Source organism: Homalodisca vitripennis, chromosome X (genome assembly GCF_021130785.1).
Source record: "Homalodisca vitripennis isolate AUS2020 chromosome X, UT_GWSS_2.1, whole genome shotgun sequence".
Taxonomy (NCBI): Eukaryota; Metazoa; Arthropoda; class Insecta; order Hemiptera; family Cicadellidae; genus Homalodisca; species Homalodisca vitripennis.
Window position 1 is genome coordinate 145,345,963 of NC_060215.1, and position 25,440 is coordinate 145,371,402.

General features: G+C 34.8%; 1 protein-coding gene across 2 annotated transcripts in view; it reads right to left on the bottom strand.

Moving 5' to 3' along the window:
• Positions 1-1,738: 1,738 nt before the first annotated feature.
• LOC124369972 (methyl-CpG-binding domain protein 5-like) overlaps positions 1,739-25,440 on the bottom strand; it is a 163,288-nt gene continuing 139,586 nt past the window's right edge. The window contains exons 6-10 of one of the 2 annotated variants that reach the window (XM_046828207.1): positions 19,348-24,091; positions 16,501-16,604; positions 14,860-15,001; positions 6,424-6,676; positions 1,739-3,933 (exon numbers count right to left, since the gene is read on the bottom strand). In XM_046828207.1, coding sequence (XP_046684163.1) covers positions 3,774-3,933; positions 6,424-6,676; positions 14,860-15,001; positions 16,501-16,604; positions 19,348-24,091 — 5,403 coding nt within the window. In that variant the 3' untranslated portion in view covers positions 1,739-3,773. The remainder of the gene's footprint in view (positions 3,934-6,423; positions 6,677-14,859; positions 15,002-16,500; positions 16,605-19,347; positions 24,092-25,440) is intronic. The other variant, XM_046828208.1, reaches the window with a different exon arrangement.

The window sequence follows — 25,440 nt, forward strand, 5'->3', positions numbered from 1 at the left end:
ATAACTAACAGTTTATTTAAAACAATCAATTAAAAAAAATTATATTTCATTACCAAAAGTAAATTCCTCAGGTCATAATAAATGATTTTAAAACGTCTTTCTCCGAAGTCATAAAAAATTACAAAAATATATACACCCTTATCTTAAACATTTTTTTCCTGGACATCACTGCAAAAATGCTCAAAATTTCTATATAAATGATTATATATTTATAAAAATGTTTTATTTTTTATTATGTCTTTATGGAAGTTATCTTAAAAAGCTGTAACTCTGAAATAAAGAAAAAACACAAATAAACAAAAACTAATTGCAGAACCTTAACCCTTTAAGTATTGCTGGTGTTTTCCCAAGTCATATGCATAAAGTGCCGTTCATAATTGTAAGCTTTTGAGGGAAAAAACTGTTGTAAAATAACTATCTAACAGATTTTCATGATTTTGTTATTGTTTTTTTCTAATTAAAAGAAGAATATGAGATATATCGTTACAAACAAAATTTGCTTTATATAATTTAAGTTTTTACAAAATCATTTTTTTGATTTTTATTTTAAAGTTAAGTTTGAACCTAATTTGAGTGTATACAGTATTTTTAAGATTTTTTCTTAACACTTTCACTGCCAACATCACTTGACATCGCCCACTTTTATAGTAATAAAAATGCATTTAAACGTATTTGGACTTCAGCATTGATACTCATTCGCTATTTCCATGCATTTATTTCTTTCTCTATGGATTATAATCTATAACATTTTGTTGGCAGTCATCTGGAATATCGGAAAGAAGTTGTTGCTGTGGGATAAAATCATTAAAACAGGTGGCAGTGTAAGAAAGTTGTCAAAATTAGCAGGCAGCAGTGAAAGTGTTAATACCATGATAAAAGCCATGAAATTCTATATAAAACCCATGTATAATATATGATTCTACAATAAAAACAAACACGGAATTATATGTGTAAACAAAATGCTGCTTGGTACAGACATTTTATAAATTGTACTTCATTTGCCAGAGTTTAGAAATTATATAGTAACAGTGTATTTAACTGATTAGTTGGTTATTTTTTGCTGCAACTAGTTAAATTAGTCTTAAGACTAATTTTTCTACCGACTAATTTTTTACAAGTTAATTGATTTTGCAGACTCAAGTCTATATTTGAATTAGTCAGTGATCCTGACCGGTTATTTAAAATTAGTCTTAAGACTAAATCTTGTTAAAGTTAACTGATTGTGCAGACTTGTTTTAATATAAATAATGAGTGTTTTATATTTATGACTTACTAATTTTACTTATATTTTATTAACTTGTGTTATTATATTAAGGTTTTCTTTATATCTTACTAATTTTGTTTTCTTCTGAGGTACTTTTAGTTGCGATTTGAATTGAACATGTTATCATTACATGAAACAAATGTCAAAAACTACAATTTGATGACAAGTTTTACTTTTCAAGTTACTTTGTTACTTTTCAAGTTACTTAAGTTACTCCAAATCGAAGTACTTCCATATCAAAAAAGCCTTTTGTAAGGAGGCCATGTCTCCTTTGTAATCCATTTCTGTTTTTCTTGAATAGAGGCTGTATATGGGTTTTCAAAGGAGTATTTTTTAACTATTGCTTCTGACACGTTGATTAGCATTTCAGCCTCAGGAAATTTCTGGGTTATTCTCATATGGCCTTCTGAGGAGGTAGTCTTTATTACCTTCTCTTTATAAAGTAATTAGTTATTCATTCGACTAAAATAACCGATTAACGACAGAAATAACTGACTGGTTAGTCGGTTATAAAAACCGTTCGGGCATCCCATCACTATGGAAGATAAAATCATCTCATAGGTACTTCTGTATTATTGTAGCCCACTATTTTTGGACGAGCTCTCCTTATCGGGGACCAAAATAAACTTCATTATACGTTCTTAATACTTTCCTTCTTCCATAATAAATCGAAAAATACTCAATGAGTCATACTTCCTGTTGCTAAATGTCACTGAAAGTCTGGATGACGTGAACTTTGTGACAGCAGTGCTAGTGGATTGTCAATGACAGCCTGGATTACGAGAACTTTGTGCCAGCAGTGCTACTGGATTACTGATGCATTTTATTGCATAAGACACAAACTAATGTTACAGAACGACACACTGTGGGTGAGAGGAGCATCAAATCAGTTGTTTAAAAGTTTTTTCAAAGGCAATCACAGCTAACTGAAAAAAATACACTATTGTCATAGAAAATGTCCTGCTGTCAAAACAGCTGTGATTTGTTCACAAAGTAGCAAATATTTTTGATAAATATTTAAACTAAATTGACCAATGAAACTTTTAATGATCAAAATTAATATTAAGTTGAACGTTTACTTCAAACCCATTTCAATGTAACATTGCTAAATCAATAGTGCATTTGTTGATTTGATCAGTTAGTGAATCTCCAGTCTCCAACGAACAGTCGAGGTCAGGATCGTTGTGTCTCCGTAATCGATGTACACATTCACTTACACAATCTTAGCAAAAATAATCTGTCACAATGCTTCAGACCATACACACATTTGTTGCAAGCACATCAAACTAAGCTAGCATCTGAGTTGCAGTGTTCACCACAGAACTGCATAACTTAAGCTAAATTATAAAGCACACTTTACAACGATGATAGTAACAGAAGGCAACATAAACTTTTAAATTATTGGGTGAGTCGATATACTGTTTCTCACATTTAGTTGCATTAAAGCAAGAGCACAATGCACACCAAAATAAACATGAACTAAATTAAAATGTGATTTCTTCCCTTTTGCAAACAATGATCATTACAATTATTACATAAACGTTAATTTAAACTCATTGATATGAAAGTGATGTAAACACAATAAATAGAACAAATGATACAAGAGAGTCACTTACAAACAATTCAACAAAAAGTACATATAAAAATAAAATCTAAAACTAATAATAAAAAGGAAAAATATCACAAATAAATTTACTATGGATGTCAAAATAAATGTTAATTTACAACAAAGATTTGATTTTTTTTGTTTACTTAAACTATAAATATGTGAGATTTTTAGTTCTTAGACCTAAGCTTAGTAATCAAATTATCCAGTAACAGACGTTTTAAAGCTCAGAATTTTCACACACTCATGTTGTTTTTGAAACAACTTTTGACTACTCAATTTCAAATTGAGTAATATTTATATATTCACGCTTATTGAATAAACATATTTGGAACTGTTTGTCTCCTCATTCCGTTTCATGAAACCAAATCATTGTTTGAATTACGTAACTGTTATTAATAATACGAAAAAAAATCTGTCTTCACACTTCTAAATGAAACTTTAATAAATTTTCTTGGAAGACGCTGTGAGGAGACCTTGGAAGACTTCAAAAAAGTATTTCGTTAAATTAGGATACAAATGTTTTGAGCACCTACAAATTAATTTGTTGTATTCAAAACTGTAAATTCGAAATGCGTGTTGGCTTCAAGATAAAATCAACGATAATTACGAATTAATTGTTTACCCACAGCCTTGATTCAGAGCTCATAATTAAAAATCTGAAATAAGGAGACAGTTAACCAAACTATTATATATATTTTTTTAACTATAACCAAAACATGCAAGTGTACGACAAAAATTAGAGTGCTTCGTATACACTAAAATACTTACATAACATTTCAAAGTACAATAAGGATTTTCGTAAAATTAAAATGAGCTATACATTTTTAAAACAAATAGATCCTCGGTGTGCATTTCTGGCATTAATGTTGTGTAAGCTGTTATGTACGGACGTGATGCGTTCTAGCGTTTCCTCGCTGACACCTGCACCGTGGTGTGGTGAGCAGCGGAAGTCGTGGCCGGAGGCAGAGGGGCCCCTTGCTGGGGGGTCTCACTCATTCTATCCAGCTCTGCCATGGCCTCCTGTATCGCGTTCTCCAACTGACTGTTTAGTTTACGACTTCTGTAAAAATAGAGTCAGAAGTTTAAAAAAATGATATTTTAAGTCCATACTGTACATTACATTCTTTATCTAGAAGAAATTGTGTTTTCGACCAAAAGATTAAAAATGAACAGTTTTAGTACATAAAAATGTATCAGATAATCACATAAACATTCCTAGAAAGATGTACGGTTTTACCAGTAACGCACAATTATGACTAACAGTCATTTACGCTAACAATTATGACTCGCAAGCCCAGCAATTACCAAGCGACTTGGTGCGACACACTTAGCTGTGAAACCTCCATTGGTGCACTATAAAATGGTGTGCTTGTAAACCACTTAACACACTGTGGAACTTGTAATAAAGAACAACCAAGCAGAAATATCCAATTAGACTTGATTTAATTCAACTCCTAAAAAGATTTCTAAACAGTTGAACACACAATATTCAGCAGTGAACAGTACACTTCATCGATGTTTCTGTTTCTCTTAACTTAAAACTATGTTTGTATTTGTACTAAAATGTTGTTTTTATGAGCACACACAATTTCTAATCATTTATTAGCTATTGTCTGATGTACAAAGTAGTACCTCACCAGAAATATACTGGTTTTACCTAAACATTCGGTCAATTTATTATTTTGTGAAGCCTTATCCACAGCAAGATTGTCTTCATCAGACACGCACAAAAGTAAATCAATTTACTTTCATTTATTTCATCACAATACTTTTTATGTACGAGGAAGAAAGTAAAAAAACGTACAGATATCATTGTACGAAAACATTGTTAAAAATGCAGTAGTTTCGCAATTATAGTTCAACACCGAACAGATTTTAATCAAAATTCTACTACGATTTACACTAAAACAAGTCAAAATAGTTTTAAAATGTAAATAAAATCACAACATATTTTCATAGCCCTCCAATAATATACCTATTGTACTGCAGCAAAAAAATGAGTGATCAAATGTTTATACTTTAACCAAAATTCATATTTTAGATTGTGGTTATCTGAGTAAGGGGGTAAAGTTTCTCAATTCTAATATAATTAGTTTTAAATTCCATCAGAGTCAAAGAGAGACTGTCCAGTGAAACAAATAAAAAAATAAATAAATAAACAAAAAACATAATATAAACATAAAATAAACAAATAAATTTTAACTCTTGAGTTTATGTGACAGTGTATTGACTTCATTATCAAGTTTTCTGCTGATTGAACTGTTCTGATTCAGACGGAGCCAATAGTTTAACACAATTTCAATCGAAATATTTTGGCCTTGCCTGAATGTTAAACTAACATTATAGATGTTATAGTTTAAAATTTGGAGATTGAAGATGGCTCTCCACGGAGAGGCAGAAATATTAGATGCCAAAAACATAGATGACAAGCATGTGAGAATTTGATTAACTTCCTACCAATAGAGGAGCTCCTCAAGGATGAGGTCTAAGCCTGATGCTATTTATACTGCTCTCTAGTGATCTTTCACTTTTATCAGTCAGTACCCTCCATTATAGTTTACATTGACAATTCTGTTTTAATATTGGCAGTAAGACAGTCCAACAATCTGGCGCGCAAGCATTTCATGCTTTAAATGTATCCGAAAATACTGTCATATTAACAGCTTGCACTAAACTGAGGCAAAACGTACAAATTCTGAAACGTCAAAAGTGAGAAATAGATTGTGGACTTTACATTTTGTAGGTGAAGGGCTTTGGATGATCTCGGACTAACAATATGCAAATCATTTAGGATGAGACATCACATGTGCACCTGTTCTGAAACAGATGAAGTACCACCCTCTATGGAGCCAGTCATGTTATTCTAGTAACATAGGCCTATATAGTTGTCTATTTCTCACTTTTGGAATCCCACATAAAATACAGACAGCTATTTTGAGATGGATCAACTGCAGTAAATCTAAAACAATTCTGATTAAAAAAATGTGTACTGCCTAAGAGTACTGGAGTGCCACAGCCCACGAGACACACATAAATGCCGAGACACATATAAATGCATGTTAGGAACTAGTTAGCCACAGTGTATAGCTGTTTTCTTTATCTTAAAATCAACTATATTGTTACTAGATGGTTCAAACTTCAGTGCAAGGAATAAAGATTTTAATACTAGATTATACTTATTATGTGGATATTACATTAACTTATATTGCTGGTTAAGGACATATCCTCCCTCATTAAGAAACATTGATATTTATTATTTTAACTTAAAAACCCAATACACTGCAACCCAACATGAAAAACAAGTTGCTTCATGATAAATGTGTCATTCACATTTGCACTGGTCTGGATTAAGAAATATATAAATCACTTGTGACAGCTTGACACAGACAAGTGAACACAACAAAATATAAATTGCTGATAGTGGCTTGATGAAAAATATGTGGTTTACATATGAACTGACCTGGGTTTAAAACTAGGTACATGACTTTTTGTTACTTGAAACATATGGGTCATCCATAGGGAATGTGTATAAAACTATGAGCAAACTCACTTCCTGAACTTCTTCCGTTCTCTATGGTGTGCTTCCAGGCCCTCGGACAGGGTCTTGAGTCGGCCGGGATGGACCTCAGAGAGGGTCCCAGGGCCTCCGAACCACCGCACCCACACTCGGCCTGGGGTGGGGGCTGGCCCCACCAGCTTGCCGGGCCAGGAGGGGAAGCCCCGAGCCGCCCCCCACACCAGGTCCCCCGCCCCTGGGCCCCCGCCCGATGGTGATGACACCGACCAGGCATCACTGTCCTCCTCTACACACCCACATAACTAATGCTTCATCACTTACACTGGCTGCACTGAGACTTCAATCATCCAACACTCAATGTTTCGGACATGTAAAATTTAAAATGTTTTCATGTGTTTACAACTCTGAATATTTAATTTTGTAATAGAATTTGACCTTTGTTCAATTGATGGATAAAAGTTGTGCCTTGTTTAATAGAGAATTAAAATTTGTACTTTGCAAGGAGTTATACAGTTAAGCTTAATATGTTTTTGTTCAAATATTCATAGATATTTTTATTTCTGAAAGCAAAGTACATATTTTGAAAATCAATAACAGGAATGAAAAATCTGAGGCAGCCAAAAGAGATAATGATCTAAAAAGAAGACATTTATAATGGCACAATAAGTCAATCATACGGATGGCTTTGCAGCTCATGATGTATATTTGCAAGAAACTAATTGTTATTTTGTCTTGCCATATTCTAAATGTTTTCAAAAATTGCTGAGGACTAGTGAAAACTTCATATTGCTTTCCATTAACCCACCAAAAATACTTCTCAATGATTGTGTAGGATAAAATTTTAATTTTCTATATTAATTTAGAAAAAAGACAGTAAAACATCCGTTATATTTTTTAGGCTTTTATTAAAAAACTAGATACCACAGAAAATAAATATTTTGTCATACTTGTCAAATCTACTTTTTTTTCTTTAAAAGTCTTGTTAAAATATTAACAATCAACATTTTATTTGTGATAATTTATTACTTGTATATCAATAATGTAGCTTCCATGAAAATCAAAAATAGAAGTAGCAATGTGATGTTTTCTAGATAATCCTCTGGATTTCTCATTTACAATGAGCGACAGAGCCATCTACACATTAGTTAGGATTTCTTTTCCATCAAACAAAAATGACACAGCCTTTGAGTAGCGAGGACTGTGAAACATTCAAGGTCTATTTACAATAGGAGCCAGTGTTAAAAACAGAATAAAGGGATGACCAGGTTAATGCATGAACCAAAGCGAACAAACCAAACCATAAATTAGTGAATGAAGCAGAAGTTGTAAGGTGTGCTGGAGTGTGAGGCAGGCCACCGCCTACACACCGACAAACATGCCAGGGACAGTACACGACCGTGACAACACACATCAGTGGGTATGCTTACCTTCTGTGTAATCCGTTCTAACCGTAACTAAACTGATGTTTACAAAAGTTGCGTCTCAAGTACCAAGGACATTTTACAAGTTACTGTACATCAGCCCATGGATGTATATAAGGAGGGGTGGCTCAGGGAACTCAAGGCCCCCGAAATTTTGAAAGACAAACACACAAATTGTTGCACCCAATAGATTTTTAAGCAAGAATACATTTATTAGGATTTAAAGCTCAATTTCCTGGAGGAAAATTCCCGATCCCCTATTTTTGGAGAGTATTTTGTACTTCCAACACCTTCCAGTGTGTTAGGCAGGCCCCCGCCTACCTACCCCCCCCCCCCCCCCCCGAAATAATGTTCTATATAAGCCACTGAGATCAGCTGACTGACAATTATAGCCTAACTGGAATGTACGATCAGGAATGTATCTAAAACTTTAATGAATTACGCAACACATCACTTTTCTTCTAGTAATGTGAAAATTAAGTATATGTTAAGTAAATTAATCAGATTAGAAGTTAAACATAATCTTGTAAAATACAAGATTACAATACAATCAGGGTAGGAGTTTAAACTTTTAACGTTGGTAATTGTTTATTTTTCTATACAGTTTTTATTGAGAATCCCGAATAGAGAAAACATTTCAAGAAAAAAATATAAAACGAAGCAAACTCAAAGAAATAAATAAAATTACCAAACCAAAAATCTGATCTACAATAGGTTTTCCTACATCTCTCTGTGTGAAATTGTTATAGTTTAATAGTTAAGATAGAAATGTGCCCTTCACTAATGCTGAGCAAGGTAAAAAATGGTTTGTATTCGTGACCGTAAAAATGAAACGTTAACTTAACTTGGGGTTATTATGGAGAGTATTCTGGCTACAATTCTAAAATAGCTTCTTCATCAAGTATTAGTTGACTTTCCTTCAACTTATACAATGTGGAAACCCCCTTATATTTGAAAAATAAATGTTTTGAACTTCTCCAAATACAGATTTAAATGTCCATACACACACTAAAAATAATGATTATTTGCCTATCCCATATAATAAAACATCCTTTTTTCAATAACAGATCCAATACAATAAAACGGCGCAAATCTTTTCCGCGCTCTGTCACCGTTTAATTAAAGATTGATGAAGCGAAGTTTGATTGAAAGTTAGAATCTTTCCTCCATAGTAGTTTGCAATAATACTACAAAACCCTTTTACGGTTAAGCATATTTTAGTTGGAAATGCAAAAGTGCCAAAGATATTTTTTGGGAATGGAAGCTTTCACTTTAATAATAAAAAATGACTTATTTTTCAAGTCATAAAATTAATTATTTTTTATTTTAATTTAAAATAACTGTATATTTGAAGAAAAACTGCAAACAAATAGTTGATAAAAATTTTTTTAGTTATAAATACATGACATTTTTTTACTTTTTATCTTATAATTGGATAACAAATATTTAACAATAAGACAATTTATTTCAATTAACTGATCTTCTTTAGCTCATAAAAAATTATACGCCATATGTAATTTCTAATTACAGGTCATATTTCATTTTGACATTATTTTTTTCACAGATTTGCACACAGCTGGAAAGCCTCAATGATATGTGTTTTAGGTATTTTTCTAAACAAACTAGCTTAAATAGCGTTTCATACTAAACTAAACGATCTAATTCCAACCCATTTGGCTTACATATATTTACAACTCAAGACTATGTACATTATTTACAAGTACAAGAAGCAACATTTGTGTTCTTTTCCTTACAGAAACAAGTTAGAGGACTCCCTTTCGAGCTTTTTTTTAAAAAAATATCTAGCCTACTAAATAAAAAAGAATGTAAACATCAAAATTTATACAAACAAACACAGACTGTCTTTAATATAGTTTTAAAATGAGTCTACCTTATATTTTTGTTGTCACAGTAAGCCAATCATTACATAACTCAACTGCGTTATCACTGATCAATATAACCTCAAAATAATAGGCATTTGGTCATGCACCCTGTAAACCTAATAAAAGTGATCGTCTACACAATACATTGGTGGAGGTCATAAGCTTCATGCTGTCTGAACAGTCGGCATTAAAAGGGTTAAGCCTAGTCTACAGTAGATAATTTTATTTGATTTAAGAAATGATTTAATTTGTTAATTTGTAATCGTTTACATTTAGGTACTATTTTATATTACATGTTTTTTCATAAATAAAAAGCGTAAACCTTTACTAATTGAACATTATACACGTTATACAAGCTAAATATTAAGTAATTCTTGGATAAAACACAAAATGTTCACATTTCGTGCTAATTCAGAAAGATACAATGTTCGTATAAAATATATAGATTGTAAAGCTGTTAACAACTACCAATGTGTTTATCATTTATGTTATGGTTAGTGGTCTAAGTAGCATGTTAGATTGGTAGATTCTGATTCAGCTTGAACTTGAAAGAGTCAGAAAAAGCTCCCAAGGCATACGCATTCTACAACCATAATACAATGTATAAAATTGTGTGTATGTATTCTATTGCATTTTGGTATATGCTCACTTAAATATTTTTAATTCATTAATTATAATGATGCCGAGTAGAATATAGTAAATTTGTAAAAGCCGTGCCTTTAAAGTGGCTGTGCTCAGGTGAGCACATAGGTGCAATGACGGATTTCATTGAAAAAGTACAGTTGGAAATGTAATAACAATTTTAAAATTGTTGTTATCTCGTACATTTATATTAACTATACTGGTTCTTTGTTACTTGATTTTTTTATTTCAAGAGGTGCCATTTTGTTAACATTAAAAGCAAACCACACAATTTTTTAGTTTTCCTGTTAGTTGTAACCAACATGCACAGTTTGGTATCTGTACCTTTAATAGTTCTTGACCTATGTTTATATATTTTCGTTTAAAACCATGAGTACTATTAGCCACAGAAGTTTGATACCATTTTCTACATAATTTAAAGTATAAACCTAACTTGTTTGCTAAAATTAAAGACTGAAAAATAAGTTAAGCTTTCATTTACCTGATTTTTATTACTTACCACTAAAATTAAAATGTAAAATTCCACTAAATATTTTAAAATTACTTTATTTTAATATTTTCTCATAAGCATTCTTAAAATTTCTTGATATCAATGAAAAATGTATTTGTTGTACCCAGATTGGTTTGTTTTTTTTTTTGGGTTATTTCACATCTTTTTACTAAACAAGAAATAAATATTTATATCATAATTTAGATTATCAATGTCTCGTTGACCTATATTGCCAACACACGAGCATCTCCAAGAAATACCGCAATCGATATATAGTCAATGATATTGAAACAAAATATATCTGGAAGAATGAATTCGTTTAGTAGAATATTCAAAGAATTTACCTGGTAAAACACTACCTAATTTTATAACACTTGTACGACAATATTGTACAGATTCATACATAGCCCAGAATCTATTCTACGCAATTAGTTAAACTAATTTTTGCCGCCTCAGAGCTGACTGCAATAATTGCAGTATTTCAAACAAGAAAATATATCAATTTTCATGTTACTATATTATATTGAGTTAGAAAATAATAAAACTGTATTTCGTGGCAACATTCAGATACTTATTTAAATCTGATGTTACTTATTTTGCCTCGTAGAATGAAGCAAACCTTCTCCGCCATTCATCGTCCCAAAACTGGCACCATGTGTACAGTAAATTAAATCAGATTATATCTCATGCTACACAACAAGAGGACTGTGACAGATGATAAGTCGGCATTGATAGATGTAACTCGTTCAAACACTTTTCCTCGAGTGTTGGGTTTTAATGGGGATAGCGGCAGAGCCATTGTGTTATTAAAAGGTCATTGGGACAGTTACTGAATACCCTGCTGACTGAGGAGCATACTATAACTACCCTACAACAAACTTTAAAAGCTCATGAAATTTTGATCCAATAAGAGCAGAACTTGTGACGTTTTCAGAGTGGACAATGTTCAGATAAAACAGAACAAACCAGTCTGTCCACAGTGATTGGATTGTTACAAAGCTAAATGATAACATAAGAGAAAATTATTTTATCTTGCAGGTATTTCATGATAAAGTACAAAGTAGTCGGTCATCTGTACAGTTGATGATAATGTTGCGAAAATGAATTGGAACTTCCAAGAAAATCGTTAGAGCCATTAAAACTTTCATCCTGTACGCATTTCAAAATGAATTGCAGAGTAATAAGCTATCTATCAAAATTAGAGATAATGTTAGATGAATGAGATACTTGTCAGAAAAATTTTAGAAAAAAACATTGGGGCCATAAAAATTTCATCTTGCAAATATTCTTAAGTATTGAGTTCCAAAATGGTGCTTATTAAAATGGTCATTATCTTATAAGCAATAGAATGGGATCGGTGTATGAAATTATGATACTAGTGAATAAATCACAGTCCACCAATGTAGTAATAAATAGTTTAAAAATGCATTCAATTCGTATAAAGTTTAGTTTAATTTATTATAATACGTGCCATAGCAAAACTGAGGTTCCTTTCTCTGAGTGGATATTTTAATTTATAATACTATTCACTATTTCGGAATACCAACAGTTTTTTGTTATGAATACTACTTTAAATACTCCAAAGATGCAAGTATTTTAGTGCATTCATAAAATCAAGATCTAATACACTACATTTTGTTATCTTAATTCCCTTAAATGTTATATTCATATTTCTAGGAATTAAACACTGGTTAAATAAACCAATGAAGATACAAGACAACTCTTCAGAACCATGCTCGTGCTATGATGATGAGTATGACTATTATTATTGTTGAAAAGCGGGGCTGGACGAAAGGAATATTAGTATGGTGAATGGATGCTACATTATTTACAATATATGAGAATTACATGAAATGATCAGGTGAAGAATGAAAACACAACAAGAGCATAAGCAAAGCGTAAAAAAAATTCAATAGTGATAAGCCCATACTTGAAAACTTATCACAAGTACAAAAATTATTTCATACTTTTTCTGGCTTTATACATTTTAGTACATATTTTTTTTAATTATGTAAATACTTTTGAATACGAATGAATAGGAGCTTTTGATTATAAATAACACTTTTTCACATTTTGTAATAAAAACAATAAACAACAGCTTACCTTCTTTTCAAACATACCTCAGCTTCCCTTATCACTTGGCTTATAAGAGCCAGCAGTACAAGTAGCGGCCATCTTGATTATAGCCACATACGAGCAATGTTAAATCTCATGCACTTTTACGACCTTGATTTAGTCAAAGAATAATGGGAGGTGTCTAATTTTAAAGATATAATTTATAGACATTCAAATGTTTTTTAATTTTCAATATTTTTATTGGTTATTTAAAAAAAGCCTAAAACATTTTCTAATTAATCGCCGACATACTCAAAAAGTATACATAAAAAAAAAAAAAAAAAAAAAAAAAAAAAAAAAAAAAAAAAAAAAAAAAAACTATGGATACTTATTATCTATATCTTTAAAACTAGACATATCCCATAACGCTATGATAAAAAATGAATGTGTAAAAGTGCATGAGCTTTGACATTGTTCTTACAAGGAACAACTCAAGGTTGAGTCACTATACCTGGCTCTTAAGAAGATAAATTATCTGAGAAACGGACAGATTCAGTAACAAAATGGTACAATATTTAAACTGAATTCAGCACAAAAGAAATGAATTTCACATATTGTTTGTGTCATCTCAGACTAAAACTGACTGATACCAGAAGCTTAATTGTGGAATCAATCTTAACCAACTTGTGAGTCATCTCAAGAAAGGTAATATATTTAAATTTTATGATTCTTCAAGAGTTAATAACCAACTTGTGAGTCATCTCAAGAAAGGTAATATATTTAAATTTTAATGATTCTTCAAGAGTTAATAAAAGACTCAAATTGACAAACTTACTGTCAGTCAACTAAGACCACGCATTTCAACAATTGTGATTTTATTTGAATTAATAAAATTTACTGTCTAAATTCACATAAATTTTGCCCATTGACATGCTATTTGTGAACCAATTCAATAGTAAACACAGGTCCTGCCAACCCTACAGTTTAAATTGTGCCCATCACTAAGGGAAAGGGAAGTGCACTATATAAGTGTAATCGTTATTTGGCTAGTATAGGTAGACGGAAAAATTAGAGGTAGTTATCAAAAGTTAAGGAAATTTCTTGAATTTATAACAATATTTGACTTGAAATTCGTATATTCTGTGTGCATGTTTATGCATTGTAGCAAGTCTATTCGGGAACAAGAGCTTTCGGGAATATGCAAAATTACCAATAGCTAAAATGTATTTTTGTTGCTATTTATGTCTGAAAAACCGTAGATAGATTTACAATTTATCGTTGATCAGAGACGTTTATCTGTGTGCACAGCATCTATTCACTGATGACAACTGATCGGCATTACGCAAATTACTGATAACTTTTTATTTAATGTTTATATTTTTGTTGTACTTTGTGTATGAAAGGGCATAGATATTCTTTTTACAAACAAGTTGCATAAGCAGGATATATATATATATATATATATATATATATATATATACATACACACACACACACCCTGAAATTATGATTATTTTAATTACGATAAACACTTTTTAGACTGTCGTTAGTACAGTCGTAGTAGGGTTGCAGAATGACTGCATTATCTTGTTGTATGTGAGCCGATCTCTGTGAACAAACACAAACTGCTCTCTACTGAACTGCTTTCTTTTGTGGTTAGAGAAGGATGGGGTTGTACAAAGTTTCATAGCAAGACCTTACTGGCAGCGGTTCTCTCTCATCATAACATGTCAATGGGTTGACGAAATACAGATATTTTGTACAATACCTTCTCGCCCATAACGTAACTTCATCTAAACAAACACCAACCATATCTTTGCACTAATTATAAACAAAATCGTTTACCTGTCGATATGACTCAGTTTAATATTCCGATAATATGTCATAAAATTATACGTTTTGAGGAGGGTGCATTCCTGAGATGGCCAACAAACTGTAACATCAGATAACACATGGACATCAGGGGACCATGGCTTACCGTCGTCCTCGTCATGTGGAGACAGGGTGGACGTGTGTATTCTTGTCTCACTGTCCACACAGACTTGTGGGTGTTTGCGCTTGTGTGATCGGGAACGAGCCAAGGAGCTGTAGTCATACATCTGCCTGCCTACCATCTCCCCCTGAGCATCCATCAACAGTGAATTACACATTACATCTATTACATGCAACATAAATTAAGTGAATTACACATTACATCTATTACATGCAACATAAATTAAGTGAATTACACATTACATCTATTACATACCAACGTAAGTTATCACAATCATCTAAATGTAAAAATAAATTCCAAGTTCAAACATTACAATTTCTTTTAGCTGAACAATGGAACGTAGGTGTCTAATCATTCATATAACTTACATACTATGCAGTTGTAAGGCATAGCCCTGGCAGACAAGTTAATTTTTAGTGGCTTCATTAGCAATTTGTTTTAGTTTAGTTGTCTCCTTCTTTTAGATGAGTAGAATTCATTACAGTATTTTAATTTTACTTTTTCCAAGATTTTCACTGAATGTTGGTTTCCTCTAATCACAAAATTTTTAACTCAAATGTTAAATAATTTAAATAAATTTATGTACGAGACGCAGTGAAAAAGTTCCCAAAATGGTTTTTAACACATATTGAAGTAGGGGTTTACTGAAGAGATAATTTTCTTCATACGGTCGGCAGCACATCTGTTGTAAATGCCAAACCGTTTGGCAACCACTTTCCTTTACTGCCAATGAAAAGGTTGTGCCCATTCATATGACTGTTGTTTGATGGTAGAAAAGAAAGCACAGCACCATATTATCTTTTACGATTTTCTCCAAGAAGCTTTAATCTTCATCGGTTACATTTATTATGTTCCTAGAATTATTCTTACTTCTTTTTTTATCAAAGGATGGAATTTTGGAGCCAGCATAAAACAACACAATGCATTTTTATATCTTTATGATTTAAGGGCATGTAGCTCAGCCCTTTTACAAGCATTAATATATACCATAGGAAATTACATTGAACTAAAGCCGTGATTTTTGAAAATACATTTTCTTTCCAGTGAATCCCTGCATATACTAGGAACTTTTGGACTACTTTGTATTGCATTTAGTATAATTTGAAATTACATAAGGTTGTAAAATTGTGTAATCTTTAACATTTTGAGCACCATGCAACTATATATTGCTCAAGTGTTTGTTAAAAAATTTTCAACAATGTACAATTGTTTAGTAATTTATTTAAAGTGCTATTACGTAGCACATCTAAGATTTTTGTGTTTTCATAAATAGTATTCATATTATTGTGTTGGTTTTTCACAGTTCAAATAAATATTGATGAATTCATACGATTGTGATTTCAGCTGATATACTACGAAGTTACTTGATCACAGCAGAAAATGTACCATACTGTAATCGTGTTACTTTTGTTGCTCATTGTTAGTTTACTGGTTATTGGTATTGTTTGGATACAATATATAAAAATAAAACTTATAGATTACAATATCTATATCATTACATAATCAATGATTAATGTAAGTTTCAGTTGATGCTCTTCTTACAATATGTGGCAAAAGTATAAAAGTATGTTAATGGAAATAAATGTAAATGGTAAACAGTTAATTAAAATATCACAGAGGACTCACATCATTGCTACGCTTAAGCAGTCCCTCATTATCGTATGTCTGCATCGTAGCACTAGAAGACTCTACGTAAGAGCTCATCGACATGTTCTTCATGGTGCCTGTACCTTGAGACAATTAATACACTCAGTATAAGGACAAATACGGTACACAGGATAAAATGCTAAATGGTGATATTGTGAATGTTTACCCTAGCCTCCATTATAATAAAACTAAACCGGTTTCTAACTACGGTGAATACTACTATGTACTGCGCATTCTTAAAACAACATAACTCATAAACTCCTTAACCCATTGCGAGCCAGCTGGGCTCGTCACGCAGCGGCCAGGCCTAACGGCACGATGACGAGCTCAGGTCGCAAAAGTGGTCTGCTTTTAAGTTTCCCTCCAAATAGTTCTTTTAATGTCTGATAGATCGGGCGATCGTCTTCACTTGTCAACTAAGAGTGTTTAACAACGGTCTACGTTTAGAGCTTTCAAAAGTTTTATGAATATCCTACAGATCGCAGTTGTATGTCGAAGTTGAAAAATCATTCATATGAGTTTACTCCCTGCTTTTTAGCGCTTCTGATTGGGTGTTTTCCTCAGTTGTTACTATAATACTTTTGAGGTTAGTGACACAACTAAACGACGCAGACGTACATATTGGCGGGTTTAGTCTATGGCCTGGATGTTGTAATCTCTTCGCCCGAGCCGCTTTATTTAGACTATGATTCAGACATCATCCCTGCCACCCTGGAACCTTGCTCGCGTATTATCGTTCCTACATCATGGGTACCCCAGCAGGCCCATGTTCCATCTGAACGAATACCTTCTAGTATACAATAGCGAGCGATACGAAGTGGCGCACCATTGCTGTTCGTTCGGCCGCTGACCGTAAATTAATTCGTGCCCGCTGGTACCCGCGCGCCAAAACAATATGATCCGCAAAGGGTTAAATACTTTGAAGAAATATGAACATAAACCTCAGTGCATTTATTATTGTTTTACTCTTAGCAGAGACAAACAAAAAATCTTAAATATTTCAAAAATTTGTTCTTCTTTGTTTAAAGGTTATTTTTGACAATGGAAAGATTGCGAAGGAAACAGGATTTTTCTGGACATTTGCCATCGTTCAGTGAAACAAGATATCAGTAACACTACGTTTTGAGATCTGCAATCAGATCTATTCTTCAGGTAAAGAACTAACCTAATACATAATTACATTGGGAACCACATTTCTTCAAAAGGAAATTAATTGAGGCAACATACATTAAATTGGCAGACCAACCAATCAGGCCGATTTGGTTACCAATTTAAAAAAAGAACTAAAAAGAAAACCAAAAGTATCATGCGGATCAGATATTTGTAATAAACCAATGCGGAGTCACAATATGGTTTTAAGAAGTTCATCTAGCATGAACCAATAATACGAAAGGGCCCATTCCTGTCCCCCTTCCTTTTAATTTCCGCCATATTGTTTTTGTCTGCCGTGACGATTGCCATTGACTAGTGCCCTCTGGTCAGTCGAAGGTGGTTAGTAGACGAATGCAGATGTATTGTGACCTGTATTCTGTAGTTCAGTTTTAATGATTAGTATTGTGTATGGTTTTTATTAAGTGCATGTTAGAGTTAGTGAAGTTGACACACAACATGGTGGTTGTGATTCCTGACTTAGGCGTGCCACAACGCTTTGGTAAGATTTGTTTATTTTAACCTAGTTTGTAATTATGTATTAGGTTAGTTCTTTACCTGAAGAAGAGATCAGATTGCAGATCTCGAAACGTAGTGTTACTGATTTCTTGTTTCACTGAACGATGGCAAATGTCCAGAAAAATCCTGTTTCCTTCACAATTTGTTCTTAATTTGCATTAGCTGCTGTTGAGCCAAAATAAATAGCACAACTACATTCAATTGTGAAAGCCAATGTACGAACGGTCTAAGTTGTCGGAGTTTGGGTCTGAGTTAGAGATAGAACAGGTTTAAATTCTGTCTATGACCGTAGCACTTTTTATCACTACCGTTGACCATGTACTGTATCAACTCTCCCTCTTATTTTGAGTATAATCCACCCACATTATTTTGTGTGGATACGACCTTTTCTGATTTCTGCTGTCATTTGATAATCATTAAGACGTTAACGTTTTCCCCGTTTGTTGCTAACTCATTTCACCTGTTGTTTATAACTCACTATTCACTATTAACGATGTTTGATAAGACCCTCAGACAGGCCAGTGGCTCAAGAGGACGGACAGAATAAGGCTTAAAAGGGGATCGGCCTCCTCTAAAAAAGTTTTAATAGTAAGAGAATGCTAGATTCCAATTTGTATGTGGCAAGACAAACTGAGGTATAAGCTAAAAAGATAAAAATTTGTATTTATTTTGACTGATAAACAGACAACACGGTTGCTTGATTTCTCAAACACAATCAACTCTATCATCTTTTGTAATAGTGGTAATAGTGAAGGGGCACAAAAATGCATTTGCCATTTATACATTTTCATTTTTATAATAGCATCCTATCTATATGCTCTTTTAAGCATAAATATATGTGTGTGGGAAATTCATTACATGTATGTAAACTGTAAGTGATGTTCTCTGTGGTTTTGGAACTTAAGTTCATAGCTTTTTTATTTCACTTACTTTTAAGAAAGTGTCACCTCCCTGACTCAAAAACATCAAAACTTTCAGAAAATCTTTCAAAAACAAAACTACAATAATTAGCTGATAAAACTAAATATTGAAATATTTAAGTACTGTCATCTGAATCGTATGAATAGTTTAATCAGATGATTTATAAACATACAATATATTGCGTAACTATTTACTGTGAAGTTTTGATAGTACCTCAAAATACAGAAATAAACTAACCTCTGTTGTAAACCATCTCCATGCTGTTGGCTGGTGGTGAGAACATAGCTGGGCTTGTAGCAGGATTCTCCTTCCAGTCCGGGTCTTGTTCATTGCTACTGGAAACACAATGCACCATGGGTTGTGATCGGGTGGGGTCACTGGACGAAGTGGGGCTGGACAAGTCATCAGTACTTCCGACAGTAACAGAACTGGAGGGCGCTTCCAAGTTAAGTCCCGGACTCTGAGAAGTTCCTCCGTCTACAGGACTGTGCGTTGTAGTATCAGGAGGACTTCCGGAATACGAGGATGGCGCTGTGGAGGTCTGACAGAACGTGTTACTGGTGGCAACTACTAAGGCAGTCGGTACCGGAGTGGATGAAACTTGAAGAACCTGTTGATTTGCTGCTGTCTGAGTTGAAACCGAATGTTTAGCAAACCGGTTCATTGTCTGCTTTTCGGACACACTTCCTCCAGATATAATAAAGTTATTTGAGGTCTTCTCAGCTTGTTGCATGTTAGAATTGCTCAAGATAAAATTTCCACACATCTGGTTCGGTTTCTCCTGGCTGATTATCAGACCGCCATACTGAGTTTTATCCGTGTTCAAGATGATATGAGTTCCCGGTTTATCTGGATTCGGACTAAGAATGAATCCACCTTGCCCTTTCTGGTCTGTTGTCAAGATGAAGTTCTGTTGTTTTCCATCTGTGTTGTTCAATATAAAGTTGTGCTGGTTCAAACTTAAACTAGATGAGGACGAAGTGGAAGGACCAGGGTTCTGATCCATATTCTGTTGATTGTTTGAAACCATTGTAGTCTGTTGTTGCACTATTGTTGTGTTCTGCTGCACCACCGTTGTGTTTTGTGATGAGGAATTTTGCGCTATCGAGCAAGGAACCATTAGGGTCTGTCCACACTGTATAAACTCTTGGTGAGTTTGATTCGGTCTCCCTTGGCCATTTCCCCCATTGGTGTTAAATGAATGTATCTGTTGGTTTGTCGGACTGACATTAGCCAACATTGGACTCAACTGACCACTGAAGGCTGGGTTATTCATAAGGAACTGATTAGGTGAGTTCGCTATAAACTGATTACCAGAGCTGTTTTGTGGGTGAAGCTGAACCTTCCCCGTTTGTTGGTTTGAGTTTGTTGGGGTTCTGATGACCATCCCCGCTGGACCTGCAGCCAGAATGCTCTGACCACTGGTGTGGCCGAACACCGTGCCTCCAGGTCCCTGCATGGGAGTCAGAACATTTAACTGTACCGTATCTTGCAGTAGAGTTGCCGTTCCGTCCCCAGTGGCCATCACCATTCCTCCAAGTCCTGCAGGAACGATAAACTGTTGTATTGTAGGGAAATTTTGCACGAGATTTAAAGGTTGCAATATATTTCCTGTTGCAATTAACTGCTGAGTACCACCAAAGTGACCGGTTTTGCTTGGCAAAATCGTTAAAGCTTGAAGCATTGGAGGGCTAAAGTTCTGTTGCGGCTGTTGTTGTTGAACAACCATTCCAGTCGCACCAGCGGTGGGAGAGTTCTGTTGGGCAGCAATATGCAACATCGATGCAACTGTTTGAGGTGATACCTTTCTTTTCTTCACATTTCCTTTCTTCTTCCCGTTGGATCCTTCAGGTGACAAAAGAACCGGTTGATTTCTCGGGGAGAAAGCACCATTACTGTTGTTAACTCGAGATTCATCTACCATCTGTCCTGGGAGCACATTTCCAGTGGCCACGGCAAGATGGGGGATCTGAACCGTGTTCATAGTTCCGTCCACAGTCATCACACCTGGTTGAAAAAGTAATGGTGCGGGCAAGGTATTAACAAGAACTGTAGGCTGGCCTAGTACTTGCTGAGTGACTCCTACAGCAGGTATGACTTGTGTTACCGCTCCGGTCACACTCGTGACAATTGTAGAGACTCCGGACATTGGTGGCATCGAGGTGTTTATCTTTGTCAGATTCTGTTGGGGTGATAAAATTGCCCCTTGCGTATTTGTCACGATGAGCTGGCCATTACTAGACATTAAAATATGACCAGGTGGAAGACTGGGGGCTGTTGCTGGTTTCAAAACGGGTTCTGTTGAGCTTGGAGGAACTTGAATACTGCTGACAACACTTTGCACCATCTCCAGTGGAGATTTTGATACTGACACCTGAGGCATCTGTTGATTTGTCAAGACTGGAGGTGGAATTGTTGGAGGTGCTGTTGTCGTTTGATTGTTAACAGTGACTGTTGCCGTGTTGGCTCGGCCAGCCAACACAGAAGTGATCGTGTTACTGCTTACTGTGTGACCACTTGCCATTGTCGTCACTATTGTTGGCATTCTCTGCATATGTACGTCTTGTAGCACCAGATTGATTTGTTGCTGTTGTTGTTGTTGTTGTTGTGGCTTTGGTGATTGTGAAATAGGTGTTGAGGTTTCTTGCCTTGAATTTGGATTCGAGTGCGTTTGCTGTTGATAAATGATTGTATTACCATTTGCCAATGTGAAGGGTGATGAGGTGGAAATAAACATGGATGATTCTGGAGAAGCGTCTAATCTTCTGTTTTGAGTTGAAGAAGGTGTAGGCGTTCTCCCGGGAGACGGATCATCTGGTGGAATCCTGGCGACCATTTCTATTGGGGATCTGTTACTTGTACTGACTGTGCCTCCTTGGATTGGCCCTCTACTGTCAGGCGTTGATACAGACTGTACCGGTTGACGATTATCTAAAAAGGTCGATGATGTTACAGGACTGTCTTCGGGGTTGAATTTAACAGCAGTAACAGTGTTTTGAACTGACTGGTGGCTTTGATTTTGATTTTGAAGAAGAAAACCGTCAACATTATTTGTACTGCAACCTTGAGAACACCTTCCTCGGTCAGGAGAAACCCCACTGCTGTCTGGCATACCTGGCTGTGTATGATTTGGAGTTTGACTCTGGTAACCGGAGGATGACACAGAATTACTCCTGTAAACTTTAATACTGTTATTTCCCTGATTGGTATTGGTATTAACTCTGGTGACAAAGTTCTGTTTCTGTTGGTTCGGTAGCATCACATTACTCGGCAGAGGTACTCCCTGGTTTCCAAGTGGTGAACAGGTACTTGTGGGTAGATTGATCACAACTTGTCCTTGATTCGAGTTTTGATCATTGACCTGTGTGTTGCAAGGACTTTGGCAGATTATATTGATACCACTCCCGTTCATACCCGTCTGTCGTGATATTGTACTATTCAATAAAGCAGTCTGTTGGGCAAGATATCCACTAGGGTCCTCCATAAATGAAGGAATATTGGTACTCGGGAATGGCTGCGATTGATTAGGAGGCATTTTGTTCTGCTCCTGAGGAAGATGTCTTACATCGATGTTAGGGCAAGGTTGTTCACTACTAGCTCCCACATTGTGATGGTGATGATCCGCCATATAATGCGGCCTCTTATTTTTTAAATGTGCCGCTGGCTTTCCTTGCATTTTAGCTACTGCCTTTTTCCTCTCATCATTCCAAACAGGAGCAGAAGGCAAGTGATGATGTAGTGGAGGAACTCTGTCAAACATGTTCGACTGCATTACTTGCGTCTGTGGAGATTGCTGTTGTTGATTGTGAGGTTGTGGTTGTTGTTGGTTATGGGGTTGTGGTGGTTGTTGTTGGTTTATCACAGCATTTTGATTTGTAAGTTGATTGTTACGGTTAGTCTGCCATGGTGGGGCTGGACGTTGGTGATGCATCAGCATGGCAGGGGACGAACACATGTTATTGTTCGAGGAGTTACTTTGAACCTGGGTTACATTTTGTTGCTGATGGTTTTGTAATACAACAGCTTGCTGATTCGGTATTTGCACTTGAACACCTTGCTGAACTTGTGCAGAATGCTGTTGCATCAAAATCTGATTCTGTTGATGGTTTTGCTGTATTGATGGATTTGGACTCTGAACCACCATTGTAGATCCTTGAATCATCGTCTGACTTTGTGAAACTTGCATTCCTGAATTCTGTTGTTGTTGTTGCTGCTGCGGCTGTTGCAAAACCATTGTATGTTGGGGTAGCATAACCTGACCTTGTGAAGTCTGCAAAACCATACCTTGCTGCATCTGATGAACCTGTTGTGGAATATCTGCCCTTTGGTAGTTTTCGCGATTCTGCATTGGTTGTTTACTCACACAGTGTTGATGTTGCATCATCTGCATCTGTTTATGCTCCTGCTGGTGGTACTGGAATTGTCCTGTTGGTTGTCCCATCATCCTTTCATAATGCTGATGAGGAGATTGAATTTGTTGATTCATCATTTGTTGATGCATGTTATGCTGCATTTGTGGCCTCGGAGAATTTGACTGCATCATATGTTGTGACATCTGCTGTGGTTGTTGTTGAAAGTGTTGCTGCTGAAAGTGCTGCTGCTGATGCAGCATTTGCTGTTGGTTCTGCTGTTTCTGCTGACAGTGATGTTCCATCCCTTGCCCATCCTGACCTGGACACATCCTCTGCTGGTACTGGTACTGATGACCCATCATCATACCAGCGTTCATATGACCGGAACAGTTCTGTTGCTGGGTATATCCTGTTCCACCAGGAGGATAGCTTTCCCCACTTCCACCCACAACCCCACCCATCAACTCCCCTTGCTGCTGAGGTAAGCAGTTCGGTGCATATCGGTAGAACTGCTGCTGACTGTGGCTCTCGGAGTTATAGGCTGGAGGATAGACAGCTCTACTCTGAGGACTTTGATGTTGCATCTGCGCCATCATCGGAGAACCATCTCTTCCAACATCAGACCAGCCCTAAGACAAACAAACGCTACGTCAAAAATATTTAAAAAATTTAAATTTACAGTATAGTAATAATCAAAATTAATTTGTAGTACTAAATAATGTTAATCAATAATACAGATTCCACCAAATCAATCAACAAATACAGATTTGACAGAGAACACAAGAAAGTCAGCAACCCAACAAGTAATAGCAAAATAAATGTTCCATGACTTCCTCAAATTATAGATATATTTTGATTAAAACATATGTTATACACCAACACCAAACTTGGCACATAATCAAAAGGAGGAAAAAGTTAAGTTTATTTAGGGTAACTAAAACTGTAGTCTTCAAGTGAAATTCTAAACTAATTTCAGTGTAAAATAGTTGGGATGAAGGATACAATACAATGTCTCTTCATTAGATGTAGAATGTTAAATAAAACATAATTTTATTTTAACTTATGGAAAGATAGTAACAATAGATATTGAATCAGTTACAGTTACCTATACTGCACGTTTAAAATTCTTTCTTTCAAACAAAGAGAACAGAATAAAAATCACTAGATACCCGTTCTATTCCAAATAATGGGACAACAAAACTGTGGACTTTAAATGTCTTATTTAAAATTAAAGCCAAACAATAATAATGATAAGCTGTTCAGATTAAATCTACTATTGATAGTCAATAGTTTTATTTTTATTCAACAATGGTCTTGACAAACACATAGACAGACCAGACTGATAAAACAAAGCAGTGACATTATGGAATCAGAGGAATAATCAATGAGGAGCATGCAGCCACAATGATTATGTACGACTGTGCACCTAATGACAACCACAGCACACTATTACTGCCATAAGATATTTATGATATTCCACTGTTTTGTTCCATTCTAAGCTTCCCTAATCTTGAACAAACATTGACATAAATTTATAAATAACTCACATCAAAATTCATGTGACTTTTTGTAACTCAATTTAAAACAGTTTCCAACATAGCTAGATATTTGAAGGAAAGGAATTTTGGTTTGCTGCCCATATTGCTTTTAAATTTAACAGCAATATGGGCTGTTTCTGCTGATAATGATGTTCCATTCACTGCCTACAATGACCTAAACATGTTCTCTGTTGCAACTGGTGTTGCTAACTCTACTACTACTCACACTACTCTTGATACTGCAATTTATTTTCCAGTTCATACAGTTCCACACATTGCCAAAAAATTACAATCTTGAAATTTTGTCTTGCTGTGGACAACTACTTTCAGTAATAACTGGCTTGTATTCCTTACAATCAAGTGTATACCTGGAGTCTATGAAATTCCATGTTGCTGTGGCTAGTCCAGACTGGAGAAACAAAAGTTTAATATCTTCAAGA